The 21,290-nt window shown below is 40.7% G+C and overlaps 2 protein-coding genes across 5 annotated transcripts; both read right to left on the bottom strand.

Annotated features, from left to right (window-relative positions):
• Positions 1–39: 39 nt before the first annotated feature.
• Positions 40–6,662, bottom strand: LOC148326257 (uncharacterized). Of its 4 annotated transcripts, none has more exons than XM_088311867.1 (6): positions 6,517–6,662; positions 3,773–4,078; positions 3,117–3,392; positions 2,824–2,904; positions 1,912–1,952; positions 40–1,834 (listed from the first exon to the last, which is right to left on the bottom strand). In XM_088311867.1, the coding sequence occupies exons 2-6, from the start codon at positions 4,023–4,025 to the stop codon at positions 1,682–1,684; spliced, it is 804 nt and encodes a 267-aa protein (XP_088167993.1). In that variant the 5' UTR covers positions 4,026–4,078; positions 6,517–6,662; the 3' UTR covers positions 40–1,681. The 4 variants fall into 4 exon arrangements, with proteins under 4 accessions (XP_088167993.1, XP_088167990.1, XP_088167992.1 ...); XM_088311864.1 differs by lacking the exon at positions 6,517–6,662 and adding an exon at positions 5,437–6,133 and having other exon boundaries at positions 40–1,831; XM_088311866.1 differs by lacking the exon at positions 6,517–6,662 and adding an exon at positions 4,848–5,406.
• LOC148326256 (ATP-sensitive inward rectifier potassium channel 10-like) lies at positions 6,290–21,103 on the bottom strand. The gene is made up of 8 exons (XM_088311862.1): positions 20,964–21,103; positions 18,090–18,237; positions 16,527–16,892; positions 12,323–12,656; positions 11,138–11,349; positions 10,533–10,664; positions 10,196–10,373; positions 6,290–9,335 (listed from the first exon to the last, which is right to left on the bottom strand). Exons 4-8 carry the CDS (start codon positions 12,654–12,656, stop codon positions 8,962–8,964), a joined length of 1,230 nt encoding a protein of 409 aa, XP_088167988.1. The 5' UTR covers positions 16,527–16,892; positions 18,090–18,237; positions 20,964–21,103; the 3' UTR covers positions 6,290–8,961.
• Between the last annotated feature and the right edge of the window lie 187 nt (positions 21,104–21,290).

Raw genomic sequence — 21,290 nt, 5'->3', positions numbered from 1 at the left:
GTCACGGCACAAATGACATGCAGCAAAGAGGCTGGGCGGGGGTGGGTGTGGGTGGGCGGTGGGGATTGGCTCGTGCCATTACATCACAATGACGTCCTGTGTCAAAAGCGAACTGACGCATCATCAAAGCGCCCGCACGTTAGAATTAAGGAAAACATCACTGGCCCTCAATTGTTTCATCCCCACAACCACAAACAAGAAATTTGTAAAATAAATTAATAAATAAATAATCATTCAAGCCAAAGAAGTTAAACCAAGGCCACACTTTTTGAGTTGACATAAACAGCTTGCATCCCTGTTTTGTTTCCACAAACATTTTCACACTTTTTATACCCAAAGCTGAATTCCAGAAAAAAAAAGTCCCCAAAAAAACGGATAGCAAAACCGATGGCGTTTACACCGCGTGAGAGCGTGGCTGTCAACAAGAAGAATTGAAGAACTCAAGCAACATTCGTCTTTTTTTTTTTTTTTAAATCTGATTTTATATAAACAAAAACAAACCCCGCCAGCGTGAGAACATATTCACGTAAACATCTTAATATGTAAAGTCCACAAAGTAAAAAACAGGAAAAGTCCAATGTCCAAAATGAGATGAGCAAAGTTCACAAATCAGTCCGCAGAGGTTACAGGTTGTGTCCGCTTCTGCATGATATAATCAATAAATGTTCCCCAAATTTTTCCAAATGTATCGTGAGTGTCCGACAGCCCAAACCGAATCTCTTCAAGATAGGCAAGACATCATATCGTTCAGCCATTTAAAGAAACTTGGCGGCGTGTTAGACTTCCATTCTCCCTCACCCCAGCCACTTCATCCAGCTTTTCCTGGGGGATCCCGAAGCGTTCCTAAACCAGCCGGGAGACATCGTCCCTCCAGCGTGTCCTTGATCGTCCTCTGTGCCGCCTCCCAGTGGGATATGCCCGGAACACCTCATCAGGGAGACGTCCAGGTGACATCCTGACAAGATCCGCGAGCCACCTGGTTCCTCTCAATAAGGAGGAGCAGCGACTCGACTCTGAGCCCCTCCCGAATGACCGAACTTTTCACCTTAGAGCCTGGACACCCTGCCGAGGAAACTCAGCCGCTTGTATCCGGGATCTTGTTCTTTCGGTCATGACCTATAGCTTGTGACCAAAGGTGATGGTGGGAACGTAGATTGAGAGCTTTTCCTTCCCGCTCAGCTCCCCTTCACCACGATGGAACGATACAGAGTCCGCATCACTGCAGACTCTGCACCTATCCGCTTGTCGATCTCACGGTCCATCCTCCCCTCACTCGTGAACAAGATCCCAAGCTACTTAAACTCCTAAGTTATATAGATCCAATTTATTTTTCAACTTTGGGTATCGTACAAGTGCTGCGGTATTGAGTTGTTGTTGTTTTTTTTTTATGAGGTAGTACAAATTTTGAAAATTAGATCTCAAGGAGTCTGATGCTTTTCTTATCACAGCGAAGCAGTCACACATCGAAGAATAAAATACTAAATAGGGCGACTCCAGATTTGCAAGTAAAATAACGGAAGAAGTCGTCTTTTGCATTCCAGGTGAAATATTCCCAACAACCACAAAGAGTCTAGCTGCCGCGATTCAATGTTTGCGAATAACCAAATTACTGAAATCTACAGACAAGAAAATTAAATGTATAAACAAAGTTGGGCGTCGTTACAATTCCATTACCGGGTTATTATTGTGCCGGGCCCAGCATCTCAGGAGGTTTTGGAGGTCTGACTACTTGAGCGTACATGGTCTCGCTCGGTCCCGTTTGGTGTCCCACCAATGAGTAGGCACCGGAGTCTGGATCAGCGTTATGATAGAAATTTTCTTCCGGGTTGATCTGCTAGTATGTCGAAATAAAAATGTTTACCTTGAATTTGGTTTCTGTCGTAAGGCAGATTGTAGGATTTGAGGACTTACAATAGGTGCTTCATGTTGCCCGGTGGCCGGTCTTCGTCTTCCTGTAGGATATATGCACAAGTCACTGAGTTTTGCAAGAAGAACATGATCCACAGATTATAGCTAATCAATAAACGGCGGCGTCCCCTCCGTTGTTTGACCAAAAACCAATCAGGATGAGGTATAAGGGTTTGGATATACATCTGTGCTAAATTGGACTTGAGTTCGTGTCGCGTAAGGCAAGGCAAGGCAGATGGGGTGACGGGGGCTGTATTCGTACTCAGGTTGGAAGGCTTCAGGAAGGTATGAGGAGGAGATTAAGATTTAGGTTACATGGTGGTGGGCAGCACGGTGGACGATTGGTCAGCACGATGGCCTCACAGTGCAGAGTTCATGGGATCGATTCCTGTGTTTAGTTTGCTATCCATCCATTATCTTGACAGCTGGAGCCTAGCCCAGCTGTCAACGGGCAGTAGGCCGGGCACACCCTGAACTGGTTGCCAGCCAATCGCAGGGCACACATAGACGGACAACCATCTGCGTTCACACTATACCTAGGGACAATTTAGCCTTGTATGTTTTTAGAATGTGGGAGAAAACCGGAGTACCCGGAAGCACGGGGAGAACACGCAAACTCCACACAGGAAGGCCGGAGCTGGAATCGAACCCATGACCTCCACGCTGCGAGGCCAACGTGCCCACCAGTCGAAATATTTGTGTTCTAATTTCCCGCTAATTTATATTACACCATATGGAACGCTCCAGCTGTTGTGAAATGGGCTATAGAAATGAAGTTGTATTGTACATTAAGAGAGTTATTGTAAAGGGGACCTTGGGTAGGATTAGGTTTTGGGTAAGCAATGGTAGTCTTTAACCCTTTCAAACTACTATCACCTTTGGGACTTGAATGGAGCAACAATGAGGCAAACTTACTTCTTAAAACGAATGCGATGATAAGACCAAGACCAAGAAATACTACTGCTGTTATGATGATCCAAATAGCTATTGAGATTTCTGTGGAAAAAAATAAAATCAACTTTAAGCCTGGTTTTCCTACGCACCACCGGATCACTGTGTTAAAGTACATCTTCACTGAGTTTTGTACTGTTCTGGCTCTGCTGCACCAGGATCGCTTCATGAAAGCAGTTAGCAGTACATATCCTACCTTTGCCGGGTTCTGAACTACAGAGCCAGCCCACTCGATTCCGGGTATAGCGCATACTCACCGCCACGTTGACGGCAGACTTGTTGAAGCGCCTTTACCTCCTGGCTCTTGCTAACCCGGTTGCTGTGCTCGCACACGATAGATGAATTGAAGACGAAGGCCCCAAAACGCCAATCTCCGTCCGGCAGCTCGCCTCCATCCTGAGTGCAGTTATCATGCCGGCATCCAAAGGTGGCGTTGACGTGACTTTTGTTGGTCCTGCAGGTCACCATCAAGTTACACGAGTCGGAGTCAGCAAACAATATCGCCACCTCCATGTCGACGGGAGATACCGTGCCTGTAAATGTCCCCTCGTTAGCATACGGTTGGAAAACAACCCTCCAGTTATGTTGTGTAGAGATAGTGTTTCTGGGTCAATGTGACCCGCCCACTTTCGTTCAGGTCTAATTAACGGCCATAATCGCTCTAGGTCAAATTGATCTGGTTCTGGTTTTGTTCTTATATCAGGAACAGTTATGATCTGGGGTCACTCCTTGACTTTAATTTCTGATTAGCAATTTTTCTAACAACAGAAACAGAAAGTAATTGAGAAGCACTGCTCTACAGGTTCCTGTGGCGATTTTCCATGTTTAATTCTCCTTATATTTCAGCTAGCACAATAAAGTTTCGGGTCAAATAGACCCGGGACATCAACAACCATTTCATTCAATGACATACCTTGAATGTGAACTTGATATTCAGCCAAGGTGATCTCTTTCCCACTTAATACTGCCGTGTAACCTCCATTGTCTGGTTCTTGCACATTTTTTAACATCAAGGAGAAGTCGTCCAATAACTCCACTCTCCCGTCATAGTCTGGATATGTATACATGTTTGTTTTATTTTTGCCTGATCTTAAAATGGTCGAAGTTTTATTGACCTTCCAAAAGATGAGGTCGTTTTGAGGCGTAAAAGTGAAATGTTTTTTCATGTCCAAATGTAAGACTGCTCCCAGCTTGACAAACGTTATCTCTTCTCCAGACCCTAAAAAAAAAAGCACAAATAACAACACCAGAATCAAATAACTCCTGCGAAAGCAGTCTCCTTAAGATGCTTTTTTAAACCACACCAACCGCCATTTTACGTCCGCCCGAGAGCATACTTACTTCAGCTGCTCAGGGCTGATACCTTGTTCAAAAAAAATCTTCCAATGGAAAAATTATTTTTTTTGCGCCTGAGGAAAAAAATTAGACTTTGCATTTCAAAATTGGCTTTTATTTTTCAAGACAAAATGCATTTGTGTTTTTTATTTTGTTAATTCTTGTAAGATTGTTTTTTTTTTTTCAATATCTAGCATTAATCTTTTTAAAAAGTAAAAGTTTTTATTGTATTGTATACTGTAAAATTATTTTAAGGGGAAAAAAAATCTACTTTAAAGAAACGCTTTCAAATTTAATATTAAGATTACACTTTAATTTTGACACCCCTAATTTTTATTCAAATAAGCCATATTACATTTTTTTCCCCAAAAAGCTGCTTTTTCAAATTAAGAAAATACACATTGCGAGAATAAAGCATTAAAACGTCTTAATATTACACCACATGGAAAGCGCTTTGTTGCAGCTCCAGCTGTTGTGAAATGCGCTATATAAATAACGTCGTATTGCATAAAAAAAGTATTTATTAATGAGAATACATTGTAATTATTTGTAAAAAACGTTTCAAGTTAAAAAAAAAAAAAGATAAGAATTCAATGACGTTGGCTTATGTGGCCAAAAGCACAAATATTAATGAAATGACTCGAGAAACTCACCCAGGAAGTCATTTGCTTATCTGGTTTGGCTGTTACCTTAATTTGCATGCAGATGCTATCAAACTGAATAAACCTCGTGCTGCACTTTAGGGGAGTTCTAGTAATGCATGAAAAGACGTTAACGGGACCTAACAACATCCCCTTTATCAAGAAACTGACTTCCTCTTTCCTTTTATAGACCTTTTTTTTTTCTAACCTCGATTTAAAGGGGACATGGCTTTTTAAACATGGACGATTTTTTAACTTTTTTCAAATGAATTATTTTCGTATATATAAAACAAGCCTCTTCTTCCCACATTAATCAAATGGGGGAAAACATTTAGTTTAAAAGTAACTGTATTCTCGTAACATTCAAAAATGTTAAAAACAAATGTCATACCATGACTTTTCGGACTACTTGACTGAAACTTTTACGACGTCGTTGATATTTCAATTACTTTTCGAGCATATCGTCAATTGTCTGACCATCCAAACTTTTCATTTTCCTCGTCTCACAGATATTGCAATAAACGCGTGATTCACCTCCCCCACTTGGCATTTACGGAAATTCTAAAAGAACCAACCAAAAAAAAAAAGTAATGCGTTTTACCTTTTGTTTTGTATGTTTGCAGCAAAGTCACTAATACAAATGCGAGCAGCGCCATGCCAGTCGTTCACTCACTGAGTTCGTCTGCGTGTGTGTGCGTGTGCGTGCGTGTGCGTGTGTTTGTGTGTGTGTGGAGGGGGGTTTCGGGGAGGGACCGTCATCTGCTCGACGGATTTCTCGCTCTTCCGCTCATCTCCCCTCTCACGTGATGCATTCATAAAAAATTGGAAACAGCACAACTACAAAAAAAACACGTAAACCCAAGAACAGAAAGAACAGATAACCCAATTCGTTACAGTACATACATTCAACAGGAGGTACTTGTTCTCACGGTGGTCACTGAAACTTTGAAGAAGACGCAAAAACTTGATTTTACACGTTAAAAAATGTAGTTCGTAATGTAATCAAAGTGCCGCAATATTAAAGTAATAGTACTTGATTACTGATGTGGCCGAAAATATTTTTTTTTTGTTGGAAGATGCTGCCAATATGTCATGTTTCAAAGGGAAATTGAAATTTGCGGGCGAAATTCTCCAAATTTTCACCACAGCGAAAGTCTGGCATGTCAGAAATTTAAAACGTCTTTCCGCATCGTGTGACATGTAAAATAAAGACGATCGATGGGACGTCTCAAGACACGGAAAAGTATTTTCTTGCAGCCTGACAAGCGCGACCATCGTTAATGACAAAAAAGGCGTGTCGTCTGATAAGCCTATCAGACAATATTTGCTCCGGATTCCGGATGCTTTGAATGTTGCAAGTTGTAGCAAGAAGACTCCGCCCACTGATTAACCAGATTCGACAGCCCAGAAATGCCGCCGGCTACATGACACATAGCAGAAACTGCCAAAGCGCATGACAACAACTTTTTATTCACAAATGGTATCAACATTGGTTTAACCAGTATTTAAATTAGTTACGTGTGACTTTTTGTCTGAGAGTATTTACAGTACACATCAGCAGAGTTTGCACTCAAAACAAAATATCAGTAGTTTTTCTTTAAAAAAAAACAAAAAACATTTTGTGCAAACTGAACATTAGACATCCTCAATGAATGCAATGTGACGAGCAGCTGGCACTCACCGGCCAATTTATGAGCGACAAGAGGTTTGCATCATCCATTCGTCCAAATCAGGGAGCAATTGGACAAAATCCTAATGAGGCGTTCACTTGCTCCAAGAAAAATTGGGAAGATGACGCTTCAATCAAAACAGCAGACGTCCCGTGTCGACTCCTTGATACTTTTTAGTTGGTCTCCTCCTGACAGCTGTTGCTATTAAATTTCACGCTCCTCATGAAAACTAAATTCGGGGCTGAATTTTCCAAAATGTCGCGCTATCACCGAAGCTTCGTGTTTCATGGCGAGTCGAGTTCGCCACCGTGTGCTCGCAACATGCAGCAAGGAAAATTTAAACCTTTGGCAAAATGGCGTCGTATGCTGTCCAAATTTGGAGGAAAGTGGACAAAATCTCTTGATGAAGTTGACGTTTCAAAAAGTCCTGCAAATGGTCAAAATGGCGTCGTGAAACCAAAATAGATCCTGTCTTTTCAGGCTTCTTGAGCCTTTTGTTGTTATATTCCAAGTTGCTCGGTCAAAATGGCTTCGAAATTTGAATTTTCAAAATCATAAAAATTCTGAGGTGGCGCCGGCAAGAAAACTTTGACCTCAATGCTAATTTTGTGGCCAGTGAATGTAAGTGAATGCACATTGTTTCCATGACGACAGGCATATCATCTCCAAAAGTGCATTTTCGCCCCATATTTTCCACGTGCAACCAACTGAGACTGAGAACACGCATGTACACAGAGAGGAAACCAGGGACAGGTGTTGGGAGGAAGTGGGGTGGGTGTGTGTGTGGGGGTGTGTGTGTGTGTGTGTGTTTCAGTTTACTTAAATAGGTTTTGTGGTGTCGTTTCCAAGCACTCTCTCAATAGTCAATATTTGAATTTTCCACTGAAGGCGGCCAGCACATTTCCTGATAAGGACCAGACAAACGAACCATTGACTCATAAAACAGAGCATGACAGGTTAGGTCATGTTAATGTTCCTCACATATAACATCCCTGACATACGGAAAAAAAAAACTAATGTCAAATATGTACACACCAAACATTAAAAAAATATGCCCTCTTCAGGATACAAAAATACAAAGGAGTGTTAAGGCCGCACTGAAAAGAAAGGTCACTTTCAGAAGATGAGAATAAAGTTGCAGAGAAGAATAAGGTTGTGTTGTTGTTTTTGTTATTTTTGGGAAAAGTCACATTTTGACAGGTTGTTCTTAGGGAATTAAAGCATTGTTTGTACTTTTTATTAAGAGAAAACTTGCTTTTTTCGTCGGACTTTTATCTGTTATTTTTCTTCCAATGCATGGATTTTTTTTTTTTTTTTTGGAGTGAAAACAAATACTTCAACTTCAAAATGGATTTTGGTGTTTTTTTTAGGGGGGGGGTTGGACTGATTACTTGCATTTGCATTCATTTCTACCGGAAAAGATGATTTGCAATAAGAGTCTTTTGAGAAACGAGCATTGTCACAGAACAACGTAAGGCATTGCTGTATTCTTGAAAAAAATGATAAGAATATAACGAAACTTTTTTTTTCAATATTTTAACTTTTTGTGAAAAATATATTTCTTTTGTCCAAGAAAAAAAAGGGATATTTTTTTTTCATAAAACATCTCCAAAAATATAAAATTCTATTCTTGTAAGAATTTGATTATTTTAAATGTAAAAATTCAAAATAATTCTCAAAAATACAACTTTATTGTACTAAGATTTGAATAAAATATTTTTTTAACTTCTTACTTTTTAAACATAAATTTCAGACTTGTAGCTAAAAATATAAAGCTTTATTCTCATGATTACTGCTCCCCGTAAATACAAACTTATTCTTCTACAATAAAAATCAATTATATTGAAAGAAAAATCAGACTATATTTAATCTAAGTCAACCCCCCCTCAGAATAACTTTATTCGTATAATATTAATACTTTTGTTCTCAAACGTAATTAGATTTTTTCAGTGCCCCCCCAAAAAAAAAAAATTATTCTTGTAGGATTGGTATATTCACTTAGTATTTATCCTTTTTTTCCGTGTGACCTTACTATTCCTTCTCTGTACATATTAAAAGGTATTTGCAAAGTCTACAGACAGGTGGCGCTATGAGGCAATTTTAGGCCAATCATACGTCACTTGTGGAAAGGCACAAACGCAACGCTCGCTCGTCGAGCAAAACTACCGAATTAAAAAAAAGTGCATATGAAAGCCACAAGAGGGCGCTGTAAATCCTCCCCGAAAGGCCATTCATTGTATATAAGGACAAGTGTTAGGACACCTAAAAGGGATTGGCACACCTAAAATGTGGCTTTCAGACAAAAATATTGAGACATTTACAGTGGCAAAATTCATTTGTCATCATTGTTCTTTCCTCTCTGTCACCACTCACCACTTGATTTTTCTGTGCAATTTAATTTTGCAGAGTTTCTTTGCAGGTTCTGTGAGTCCACAGACAATCTCCGTATGAAGTTTTCACACGTTGCTGATACGAACGCTGACACGACCTCGGTCCTCCCGATAGCTTTGCTCCAGGCGGATCTTTTCCGGGTCGGAGGCGTCGGCGAGTTTGCCTCCGCCGTTGCTCTGGTAGCCGTGTCGCTGGCCACCCGACGGCTTGAAGACGGGCATCGCCTTGCTCTTGGCCACCTTGTCGAAAAAGGCGAAGTCGGCCACGTATTTGCCCGATGGCGACAGGGACACCACGGGTGGGAACTCGTAGCCCCACAGGATCTCGTCGGGAAGGTAGGACGTGCGAACCTGGCAGGTGGCCGACGTGGGTTCCACTGTCGCGCTCAGGATGACCAGCAGCTCAAAGTCGGCCAATTCCGGATCAGTCCAGCCGCCGCCTGGATGGGAATGGAAAAGACTCAAGGGTTTAGGATTAAAGACTTTTTCCCAATTTAAAAAAAAAAAAAACAATCGCACAGAATGCTTAATAAAAGACTATTTTAAAATGTGATTTTTGTCTTTCCCTTAAAAAAAAAAAAAAAAAAACACAAAAATGTTCAAAATACTACGATTGTTTTCAAAATAGAACTTCACTTTAGTCCAACAATTTTTAACAAAAGGGTTCAAAATGCTCTCTTCAAAGCCTTCATTTGTGTATTTTAAAAAACATTTTTTACAAAAATACGACAAACAAAAACAACTATATTTTTGTAATGGTATTTTTTGTAAAAAAAAAAAAAATGGATTTTAACTCATGCAATTCTTTTTTTTTTTTTTAAATCAACTGGATAAAATAAAAAAAAATCCCCTAAGATCAATAAACTAAGACATCAAATAAATGTAACAGATTTTTTTTTTATTCCCCAAAAACTTTTCACCCAAAGATTTAGTTTTTTTTTTTAAATGAAAGAAATAAAAATGTACTGTTATTATTTTCTTGAATGAAAAAAACACCTAAAATATGAGTACATTAAATGGAAATGAGACTATTTAAGTGTGATCTTTTTTTATTTAAACTACATAATTTTTTTCACAAGAGAAAATAATTTAGTTTTTTTTTCACATTTCTGAAAGAAAAAGTAAGTCTTTTAAGGATTTTTTTTTTAACGAAACCATGATATATTTGTATTTAAAAAAGTTAAAACTGCATTTCAGTGAGAAAGAAAGTTGGACTAAGAGTTGCATTTAGTATTGAAAATGTTTTCTTTTTGTCAGCGTAAAAGAATTCGATTTATGAGAAGGAGAATGCGGGCCGCACCCTTGGCCGCCCAGGCCCTGAGGGGGCTGTCGTCGTCGATGACGTGATAGAAGGTGAGCGGCAAGATGAGGAAGGGGCTGTCGCTGGACGTGTCCACCTGGAAGGTCACGTTCCTCTGGTCCAGGCGAACCGTCTCGCCCTCCTTGGTCAGAGACGACTGGAGCAGCTTACCCGTCACCTGCATGGACACACGCCCGACGCTCACCGTCACTCACATGCCAGCCTTTGACTTTCCTTGCACTCACAGAAGGCAACGGATCAGACTTTATAAATAAAGTCTGTTTGGTTGAGGTACGCTGGTGAAGTGAAAAAGAAGACAAGCCAGGCGGCCACTCACCTGACAGCCCAGCAGGAGGCTCTTGCGCATGTTGGCCACTCTGATCATGAGGCACGGGCGTCCCTCCTGGCTTGACACGACGGCGTGCTGGCTGAACTTGACCGTCTCGCCTCGCTTCTTTGGTCGCGCCACCTGCGACCCAACACATCACGCGGCAGTCATGCTGTGTTCTTGACACGCCGTCAACAAATACTGGCGAGCTCACGTTTTTTTGCACAAAACAACTACAATTGTTGCAATTTTGTGAGTTCTTTTCAGAAGATACATTTTATTTTTTCCATTTAAAAAGACAATCTTAAAAGATACTTGCAATTCTTTTTCAAGTCAAAATTTTCATAATAAATTTAAGAAAGTGCAATAATATTCTGAAACCAAAGTTGTATTTTGATTTTAGACTGCCATAGTTTGTGAGGAAGTCGTAGTCTTCGGAAAAATCCGTTTAGGAGAATAATGCTGCTTTTTCATTCAAATTGTAATTTCAAGAAATTCACATTTTTGTTTTGTCATACTTTTTGGAATTTATATTATTTTTAAAAATATGTCAACCAATTTTGGAAAACCAATCTGGTTTTAAAGACACTAATTTTCTAGGCCAAAGCATTCACCTTGGCCAGGAAGGTTCCAGTGATGAAGATCTCCATGAGTGTGGTGATGAGCAGCTGGATGATGAGCAGGACGATGGCGACGGGACACTCCTCGGTGATGCAGCGGAAACCGTAACCGATGGTGGTCTGCGACTCCAGCGAGAAGAGGAAGGCGCCCGTCAGCGTCTGCATCTGCATCACGCATGGAGTGTGGTTGGACGGAGGCTCGAACTCTGCAACCACAATTTGAGTTTTTTGTTTATTTTCTTTTTTGGGTGGAGAGGGGTCAGTAGAAACTATTTTTTTTTTCTTCCAATGATGATAACTTTAACTTTTTAAAATTATGACTGTAATATTGTGATTTTGTTGGTCACATAAATGTCATTTGGTGATGAGATTACTACTTTTCCATGAAAAAAAAAAAATTCTCCACTTTTTTTTTTAATGAAAATATCAAGCATGAGTTTTCCTAAAAACAGGTTAGGGCTTAATAATACAACTTAATTATTTATTACGATTTTTTTATGTAATAATATAGTAGTATAATAGGTTAATTTTACCAAAGAAAATGTCCACGAAAACTCTTTATAATGTGATGCTTCTTTAAAAAAAACAACAACAAAAAAAACAAGATTTAATTCTTAGTAAATTCCAATTTATTTATTTATTTTCATGGAAGAATGACTTTTTCTCATGGAGAATACAACGAGACAAGTAAAAAATGTACACTTAAAGATATAAATATATTCTTGGTCGAGCCTTTACAAAAAATACCATTATTTTGTCACAACTTTGTGACTTTTTTCTTGCAAAAATGTGATTATTCCTGTAAAATAGAGATTTTTTTTTACATCGACATTATTTTTTTTCTATTATTTTATAATAAAACTACAACTATATATTAGGGCTTGGCGAGAACCGATACCAGGTATCGGGCCTTAACAGTGGCCCTCTTGTGGCAACTTAAGGCAACTGATATTAAAATAAAGCTTTTCTCAGTATATGCACTGCGATTGGCTGGTAGCCAATCATACCGTACTATACATCTTAAAGTTTTTTTTTTTTTTAAATATATTTCAATTGCTTATTATTCTATTATGAATGATATTCATTTCAATGTATTCACACTCAATTCTTTTTGTCAATTTATTTCGCTAGTTTTCAATTTTAAACCGCCCCGATTTTGTCCCGGTCGCGCCTCCTTACCGAGCAGGTCTCCGTGCACCAGCGCCAGCAGGTACCACAGCACCCCGAACAGGAACCAGGTCCCGGCAAAGGTGGCAGTGAACAGGAAGAACTTATAGCGCCACTGCATGTCCACAAAGGTGGTCCACAGGTCTCGCATGTACAAAGAGCCGCGGCCGCTCACGTGCTCGATGCGGATGTTGCTGCGGCCATCTTTGGACAGAACGCGCCGCCGCTTGCGCAGCGTGCCGCCGGCGGTGGCGAGGCCGCCACCCAGCAGGGGTTTCAAGACGTCCGTCTGCGTCTGGGAGTGGCACACCTTCTGGGGGGAGGACGGAGGGGTGGTGGACGCCATCTGGGGAAAGAAAACAGCATGTCAACAAGTCTGATGAGTTTGTATTTTGGGGCCAAATACAGCATGCTCGCGGTTTTCACATGAGTTGATTTTTCTCAATATTTTTTTTTTTTATATTTTCTGGGTGTGTTTTATCAGGTTATTTCCTCTTCATTCTACAAACACCAATCCCACATTCCTTCCAATTTAAATCTACAATATCCTTGACCCCAATTTGCGTTTTAAATGGAAGTCGGACGTGCCGTTTGATGACATGCCAAGAATCACGAAACAAAAGGTTAGAACTAATTTCATGTCAAAAAAACAAAAATCAGCCTCCAAAGCCAGTTCCACTTTGCAACATGAGATTTAACAACGGCTATTTTCGGCTCAGTTCCATCGTCATCGAAAAACTCCTGAGAGTTTGTGTGATCGTCCTCAAAATTGAAGCACGTAAACGAGACAAAAAGATCATGCTAAAGAATTTGGCTGCGTTTTAAAGTCAAATGGGAGACTTTTGTGCATTTTACAGCATTGCAGCAGACTTTTTTTTTTTTTGTGGGGCAACTCTTGATAGACATGCCTGCGGAATTGCTTGAAGGTGAGTGAAACTGAGTTGATCAACTTTTTCTATGAAGGAACACAAAAAAATGTCCATTTCAAACCAAAACAGGAGACTTGCTGTGTCTTTTAAAGCATGACTTCTTGAGACATTTTGGTGGGTCTACTCAGGAGGCATGCCTGTCAAATTTCATTTTTTTTTTCAACTTTTTGGGTGGGTCGATTAAAATAGACATGCCTGCCATATTTCATGGAGTGAAAGTGAAACCGTCATTAAGAGCAGATTTTTATCATTATTATTATTATTTTTAATTGGAGCGGCGCAACGTGCGGTGGGGCTGATTGGTCGCCACTCTCCCTTGCTTGACATCACAAAGTTGTCCGTTTTTTTTTCTGGAGCTGTTAGTTTTATGGTCTTATGCTAACGTTGCCAAGCATAGCTTCCCCACGCAGAGGCGAACAAACGCTCGACTGTACTGCAGCCATTAGACACGCTCACTTTGGTCCGACCGCTCGCCCATCCCGACGGGGAGGCCACGATGGACAAAAAAAAAAAAAGAGGAGACGGAAGAGAAAGGGAAGCTGCCGTGCGTTCAAAGACCGACCAAGTGCATCACCACGCATGAAAACAGTGAAGCTTCTTGTCTGCTGCCGCTCGTCGGCATTCAGGGCACAAAGACGGAGAGCCATCTCTGTCTGGAAACCAGAGACGACTGGAAGAGTTTGATAGGAAAAGCGCCGAGTGTTGCTTTGCGCGGAAACTTGCAACCGGAAAGTCGTCATCTCGCCACTTTTCATCACTTGCGCCAGTGGTGCCCAACCACAGGCTTGCGGCCACATAAATTGCCATTGGAGCGGAAAGGTCCGACTCTTTGAAAGTAACGTTTTGTGATGTTTGAAGAGTTAAGTGTGTATCTCAAAAACCTGAAGCGCTATAAAAAAAAAAAAAAAAAATGGGCAAACGTGTTCATATTAGTTGCGTTATTGTGTGTGTTGCGTGTCATTGTTTGAACAGAGAGACATTACATGAGTTGTGTGAATGGACGGGAGGTAAAAAGCGACTTTGGCCTCCCCGGAGGCCGCCCGGCAACCGATGACATAACCAATCGGCTTTTATTACATCACCTTATTTGGAGGGGGAGTGGGGGGGGGGGGCGAGAGAGACCCTGAAAAGCTTCACGCTCACAATGACACTATTCAAGAGTGCGCACACGCGCACACACACGCGTCCAATCATATTGTGAGCGACCTCTTGGGCAGGATGTATTCCATCTCCATGGCAACGCCACCACTCGCCGCACTTGCCCGCTTGGCGATGCTGCTGGTCCGACGCCCTAATCCAAACTTTTTTTTTTCCTTTTCGGCCCCGTGAAGAACAAAAGCGGCGTTTCCTCCCTCCCAACCTCACAAACCTCCCTCCCACCCTCTCTCGCTCAGCATCCATCGCTCTCGTCGTCTCTCTCCCTCTCGTTTCTCCTCTTTTCCTCTCTCCCTCCTTTCCTTCTTGTGCCTCCTCCATCCACACAGGAATGCTTTGTTTGGCTCACACATGAAAGACACAAAAGACGCCATTGACAAAAAGCATCTCTGTCAGTGTGTGTGTGTGTGGGGGGGGTGCGTGTGCGTGTGTCGGCAGGCTATTACACATGAATTTGTGTGTGTGTTTGAGACTGTAAGCAAACTTGTGATTTTGTGTTTATGTGTTTTTGCGCACGAGGGTGAAAGCAAACTTGGGAATTTTGTGTGCGTGTGTGTGCGTGTGCGCGCGCGTGTAAAGAAAACGAGGATTGCGCGACAAAAGGCCCTCGTTAGTATTCAGCGGGGAGGAGTGATGGAACTCCACGGGCCAGCTGCGCTACACAACCGTACAGAAACGTGCATTTCACTAATGTGTGAGAGTCTACAATCCGGTAAATGTGAGAGCATTTCAGTTTAGTGCGCGGGTAAAAAAACTATTTTAGTCGTGGGTGTTAAAGGAAATTACATTAGAGCATTTCAGTCTGTATGAAAGCAATTCAGTATAAAAGAGAAGTTCAGGATGGTATGTGTGAGAGCATTTCAGTAGTTGTGTGTACCTGCCTTTTATCCGTTTCAGCTTCATGTGAGAGCTTTTCAGTATAATCTGGGGAAAACATTAAATAGAGTGTGTTTCTGGGATTTTTATGAGGGCATCTCAGTTTGTGTGAGAACCTGACGTATATGAGAGCAGTTCTGTAGCCTGTGAGACCATTTCATTAGTGTGTGTGTGTGTGTACCAGTGTTTTCGCTGATTCAGTTGTGTGTGAGAGCCCTTCAGTGGCATGTGCGAAAATAAATCATTTCAGTAGTGAGTGTGAGAGCGTTTCAATAGCGTGTGTGTGTACCTGTGTGTTAGCCGTTTCAGTTGAGTGTGTGAGAGATTTTCAGAAGAATGCGAGAAAATAAAATAAAATTTCTGTAGTGTGTGTGTGAGATAATTTTAGTATTTGACATGAAAAAATACCAGTATGCAATGAGATTGTATTTTGATATTGTGTGAGACTGTTTCGGAAATGTGTGAGAGCAATTTTATCGAGCATGAGAGTATGCAGTAGTGTGCAACTGAAAATTGAAGCGGAAAATCATAATTTTATATGACCAGCAAAAAAAAAGGATTGAACATTTATTTTGTGATCATTTCAGTACATTTTCTTCAAGGTTATTAAATTTTTTTTTAATAATACCAATCATGATATACGATCATTGAGAAAATATTGTAATATAAAATTACAGTAATATTTAACAACTGAGAGCATAAAAATACTAAGATTACTAAATAATCCTAATCGTGTGTTTTGAAATACTGCAATACAGAAAATAAAATGAAACATTTTAACAAATATTCATTTGCTTTTAAATATCATAACAATAACATATATATGTGTAATAACAATTGTTATTAATTAGTATTTGTAGTTTTCTTATCCATGTGAATGAGGAGTGATTTTTTTTAAAGCGATCAAGTAGTTAATACTTGAGATGAAAATATTTGAGACTAATTGATTAGAACACACAAATATATTTTCATTATTTAATGTCAAAATTAATATTAATATAAATAAGATATTATGAGTAATAAGTAAGACCTATATTAAATAATTTAGCCAATTTAGGGAAAGAGTTGATCTGTTGTTATTATTATTATTAGGGAGTGTAAATATCAAAAATGGGATATTATAGAAATTTATAAAAATGTAATTTTAATTATTCAAAATTTTCATTCATATTACACTGTTTGGGTATTTTCTTTTTTAAATCTGTGCAGGTACTGCAAAAAACTACAGTTCAAGCATGTTTTGCAGGTGGCCTTACCTTTTGAAGGTGGGCCGGTGTTGCAAAGTTGGCGTGTGAGAGAACTTCAGCCGCTGTTGCGCATGGTGCTGGTCCAGTTGGGGACCGAGCAATGGTCCCTCTGTCCCCTCAAACTCTCCCGGCCGTGACCCCTCTCGTGTGCCTATAAGAGGCCGCTCTCTCTCCCTCCCGTGCGCCTCGTTGTTTCCCCCCTCCCGGCATTCCTGTCGCGTCCCGCTCACATCCGAGCCGTCACCTCTGGAGCGGGACCTCGGGTTCGAACTGTCGCCGCCAAGAAGCGCCAGCGGGCTCGCGCACGTGGAGTGGCAACCGCACGTGCACACTGCCCCCGCCCCACAGCTGTCGCTGCCCCTGCCACAGCCTCTCCTGTAAAAAGAAAACAAGACACAAATGCTCTTTTTTTTTTTTTTTTCGGCCCCATTCATGAATGAGTTGGCCGGTACGGCGCGTCCTGGTTGGGCTGAAAGCGGAGCGATCGTGAGGCGAATGTCAGCCCTAAGCCTCCCCGGGATAAGGTGACCCAGCACAATTTAAATCCAGTGTGTCCAGCTCTGGTCCTCGAGGGCCGCTACCCTGCATGTTTTCAATGTTTCCCTCCTCTAATTCACCTAATTAAAAATGATCAACTCACCAGCGAGCTCTGAAAAAGCTTGATCACGATGCGTATCATTTGAATCAGGTGTGTTGGTGGAGGGAAACATCAAAATCATCCAGGATGCCGGCCCTCGCGGACCGCAGCCGGACACCCCTGATTTAAGGGCACGATCCCACTACGCCTTTTGATCCATGCGCAGCTAAAAAGTGTCTCATATTATTACTAGACTGTGATTGTTCAATGCTGTTTTTTTTTTTTTTTAAATCGCCACGTTTTAGAAATCAGTTGTGTGAACGACTAGAAATAATCCACAAAAATCAAAAAAATCATAATAATTCCAAAGCACACTCAGTCCCAGGCTAGCCTCGGGAGTCACATATTCATGACAACAAGAAATAACCCAGACAACTAGAAATAATAAATAAATAAATCCAAAGCACACTCAGTCACTTATTCACGACAACCGCCATCTTGCATGCCAGACTGTGTGACGGTGAATGTGGATATAATCCACAAAATTGAACAAAAAAAAAGACCACGACACATGTACCATGTCATACTGTAATAGTCCTAACAACCGCAAATTTTCTATGATGGAAAAAAATAAAAGATCCAAATAATCCACAGAGCACAATAATAATAATCCAAAACACACTCGGACAAGCACACCTCCCGTCACTTATTCATGTCAATTGACACCTTAGATGACAGGAAAAAAAAATGGACAACTAGAAATAATCCAAGTAAAACAAAACAGGCCACGACACGTGCGTGCACCGTACATGTCGTACGATAAAGTTGAAGCGCCACCGTGCTCAAAAGAAACAAACAGGACAGGTGGAAATAATCCACAAAGTAAAAAAAAAAATGTCTACGACACCAATTTGTCAGAGAAGGTATGTGACATAACGGAGCCTCAGCAGTTATGCACGGCGTGCGTGTACGTGTGTGCGCGTGCGTTGTTGTGCCTTTTGCATATTGATTGGCTGTTGCTTTGTCCTCCGCTTCACTTCCACTTCTGCGCTCCATCTTCTTCTTCCTCCTCCTCTTTGTGTTCTTGTTGGGACACCGCCGACGGGTTCACGCCGAGTTCGGATGCACTCGACAATAACTCCTCTGTGGTGACATCACACAAATAAAAAAATATTATTTGAAAAGCCAAAACACACACGTAAAATATGTTGATTGGTCATCCTATACTAAAGCTATTTGAGTGTTTCCTTCAGGTACAGTCCGAAATCACAGTTTCACAAATATGTCATAGCTTCTACCTAGTGACCTCGTCGAGGCTTGCATTTACAATCACAAATCAGAACTTTGTTCAACAAAACAACTCAGAGTTCCAAGTTATTTATGTTTCTTTAAATCCATTTCCATCAAGTACAGCAGGAGTCTTCAATCCTGTCCCCCGAGAGCGGCCTGTTTTCCATCTCTCCCTGTTGCAACACACCTGATTAAAATGATCGGGATCTGGATCATACTTCTGCAGGCCTCGCTGATTATCTGATCATTTAAATCAGGTGTGTGGCAGCAAAGAGAGATGCAAAACAGGAAGAGCAGCGCCCCTCCGAGGAAGACGATTGAAGAACCCTGGAATATAGGGATGGCGCAAAAATCTGTCTAGCTCCACTTAAAACCAGACAAATGTTTTTTTTTCCCAGTAAAAACAAAATGATCTCGATGACAAGATGACCATGACGCTTTAACCACTCAAGGCCCTCCAGCATTTGATTGACATTCTAACACAGTTTCTCGGCTCAGTTATCGGTCAAGGTCCCACTTGAGAGAAAATATATCGGAGTTGTGCACGTCGAAGGTCGAGTGTTGCGTTTGGGGACAGGCAGAAATCATAGAATCGTAAAAAGTTGAGCAATTGTCTGTCTCTCGATTGGATAATAAATTCGTCATAATTAAGGAGCTATGAAATATAATTTGTGTTAAACTTGTTACCAGCGATTGGATAATATAATGGAATATAAAACAAAACATGGAATGAAATAAATAATAACACACTAAAAATATAACATAAATATAATATTTTCATTCACGACAGATTATTGATTGATTGATTGATTTGCATGTTTACGTGTCCAACCCAAATGAACACTGTACATGAAAGAGACCAATTTGACCACCAGGTGGCGGCAGTGCGCCACTATTGACAAGAATGTGCGCGTGCGTGTTTTGGGAGACGTGCCCGGCACACCTGTTTGATTTATTGTGGGAAAAAGGCCGATAGGAAATTTATTTGTTGCCATTTGCATGAGAACAACAATAAAAGCTGTATCCACTTTCAATGTATTCAAACGTTGACTCGACATTTTTGTTCATTTTGCGTGTGGTGTTTTCTCAGAACGTTTGACAAACTGAAGTTCAGCTTTTCAATACTTTGGATGTATTTCCGGCATTAGTTTACATGTATGTAGCTTGAGACCAGGTCGGGATAATAAGAACGATGTTGGTATGAATCGAGACTGATTTAAGGAGAGGGTCACTGTACTTCCAAACACAATTTAGTATATTTTTTATTTCCAGGACATACATTCAGCCTGATAAAAAACGCCATTCAAATATTTTAAAACATTTGTTGCCAAATGTTTTTTTTTATGAAAATAAAATTAGGTGCTTTTTTTGCATAGTGTATTATTGTTTCTAAAAACAAAATAAATTAATGTTTCAATTCTGTATTAAACTATAAACTCTGCCCAAATTCTGGTGTGGCTTCAGAAGACCCTGTAAAAATAATTCAGGGGAGTTTTTTTTATCAGCTGCTAAATTGGTTGGCAATTTATTGCAGGGCACACACAGACAAACATTAATTTTTGGGGGTGTGTGATACTTTTTGTAGTCCAGCGTGAGTTGCTCCTCCCCCCACTCAATACGAACTAATTGCAAAGTGTAATTAGCTAGCTAGCTACACTCTGAAAATGCTTCTTCTCATTTTAGAGCGTCTCATGCGACGAGAGACAGACGAGCGAGGGAGGATTTTTTTTTCTTATGTTGGACTTGACAGCGAGCATGTAGACAGGGGCTTTGTGCCGGTTTGGCCCGAATTGTTGTTGCGGCCGTTGGCATATATATTAATATAACATTTAAATTGCCAATAAGAAAATTTTAAATGATCTAATTATCAATACTGGTATCGATGAGACCACCCCTGTGTTTGTTATGTGCAGAGATGGCCACTTTACGCTATTTTGACTTGGCATCGACCCGATATTAAACCTTGCAGCTTTCCTCTTTGGCAGTGAGCAACTAAAAAGTATGTGCTCCTCCCAACACATCTGCAACCAATAACACCATTACTACAATATGTGTTTCTTAAGTATTATTGCCTAAAGTACAATAATAGTAGGAGTAGTAATAGTCGCATAGTCTTGCATCAGTCCGCGTCTGCATTAGTGGTATTTGCAAACGTGTGGGTACAGTGTGGAATGTGGTTAGAATAAGCATACATTTGCACGCACATTTACACACGTAGAACATCCGCGGGATGAGGGGGGTCAGCCTAATTGTATTGCAGGGGGCACACCGTTAGGGTTTGTACGAAGCATTCAGGCGAAACCCTTTGTGTGACTACAAAAGAGCACTTACGTAACATTTGGGAAAACCACAACAAGTGCTCTGTGGACAGCAGACACACACTAACGCGCGCACGCACACGCTTCTAAAGGACGTTTATATTGTGAAGAAAGTGTTGCCTCCAGAGAACGTCTGACATAACCGAATGACTGTTATAAATGTCAATAAGTATTTAAAATGCCCCCGACTTTCTGTCCGCCTGTCTATCGAGCTAATCCAGTTTGGATGTTACCTTCGGGTACAATCTGAAATCACAATACCTTCTACGAACACCTGTTGGTAGTAGTTTAGTAGGATTTTTGAATAATCTTAAATTCAATCCACTCATCTATTATCGGAACCGCTTTTCTTTGATTTTCTAGAACGACAGTGTTAGTTAGCAAACGAACTAAAACAACAAATGTATTTAATCTGGTGTTGCCTTCGGGTACTGTCTGAAATCGCGAAACTCGTCTTTAAACCCCTTCTGTATAATTGTTTAAAACACCCTTGAATTTCAGTTGAATTTTCAAAACAACAGAGAGTTACAAAGCCAATTTAGTAAAACCTCTATCCAGCCATATCAAACCTAGTTTTCCTTTAGGGGG

The sequence above is a fragment of the Idiotropiscis lumnitzeri genome, chromosome 12 (genome assembly GCF_059441095.1).
Source record: "Idiotropiscis lumnitzeri isolate Australia: NSW breed Sydney's pygmy pipehorse chromosome 12, RoL_Ilum_1.0, whole genome shotgun sequence".
Classification (NCBI taxonomy): domain Eukaryota; kingdom Metazoa; phylum Chordata; class Actinopteri; order Syngnathiformes; family Syngnathidae; genus Idiotropiscis; species Idiotropiscis lumnitzeri.
This window is presented reverse-complemented; position numbering and strand designations above follow the sequence as displayed.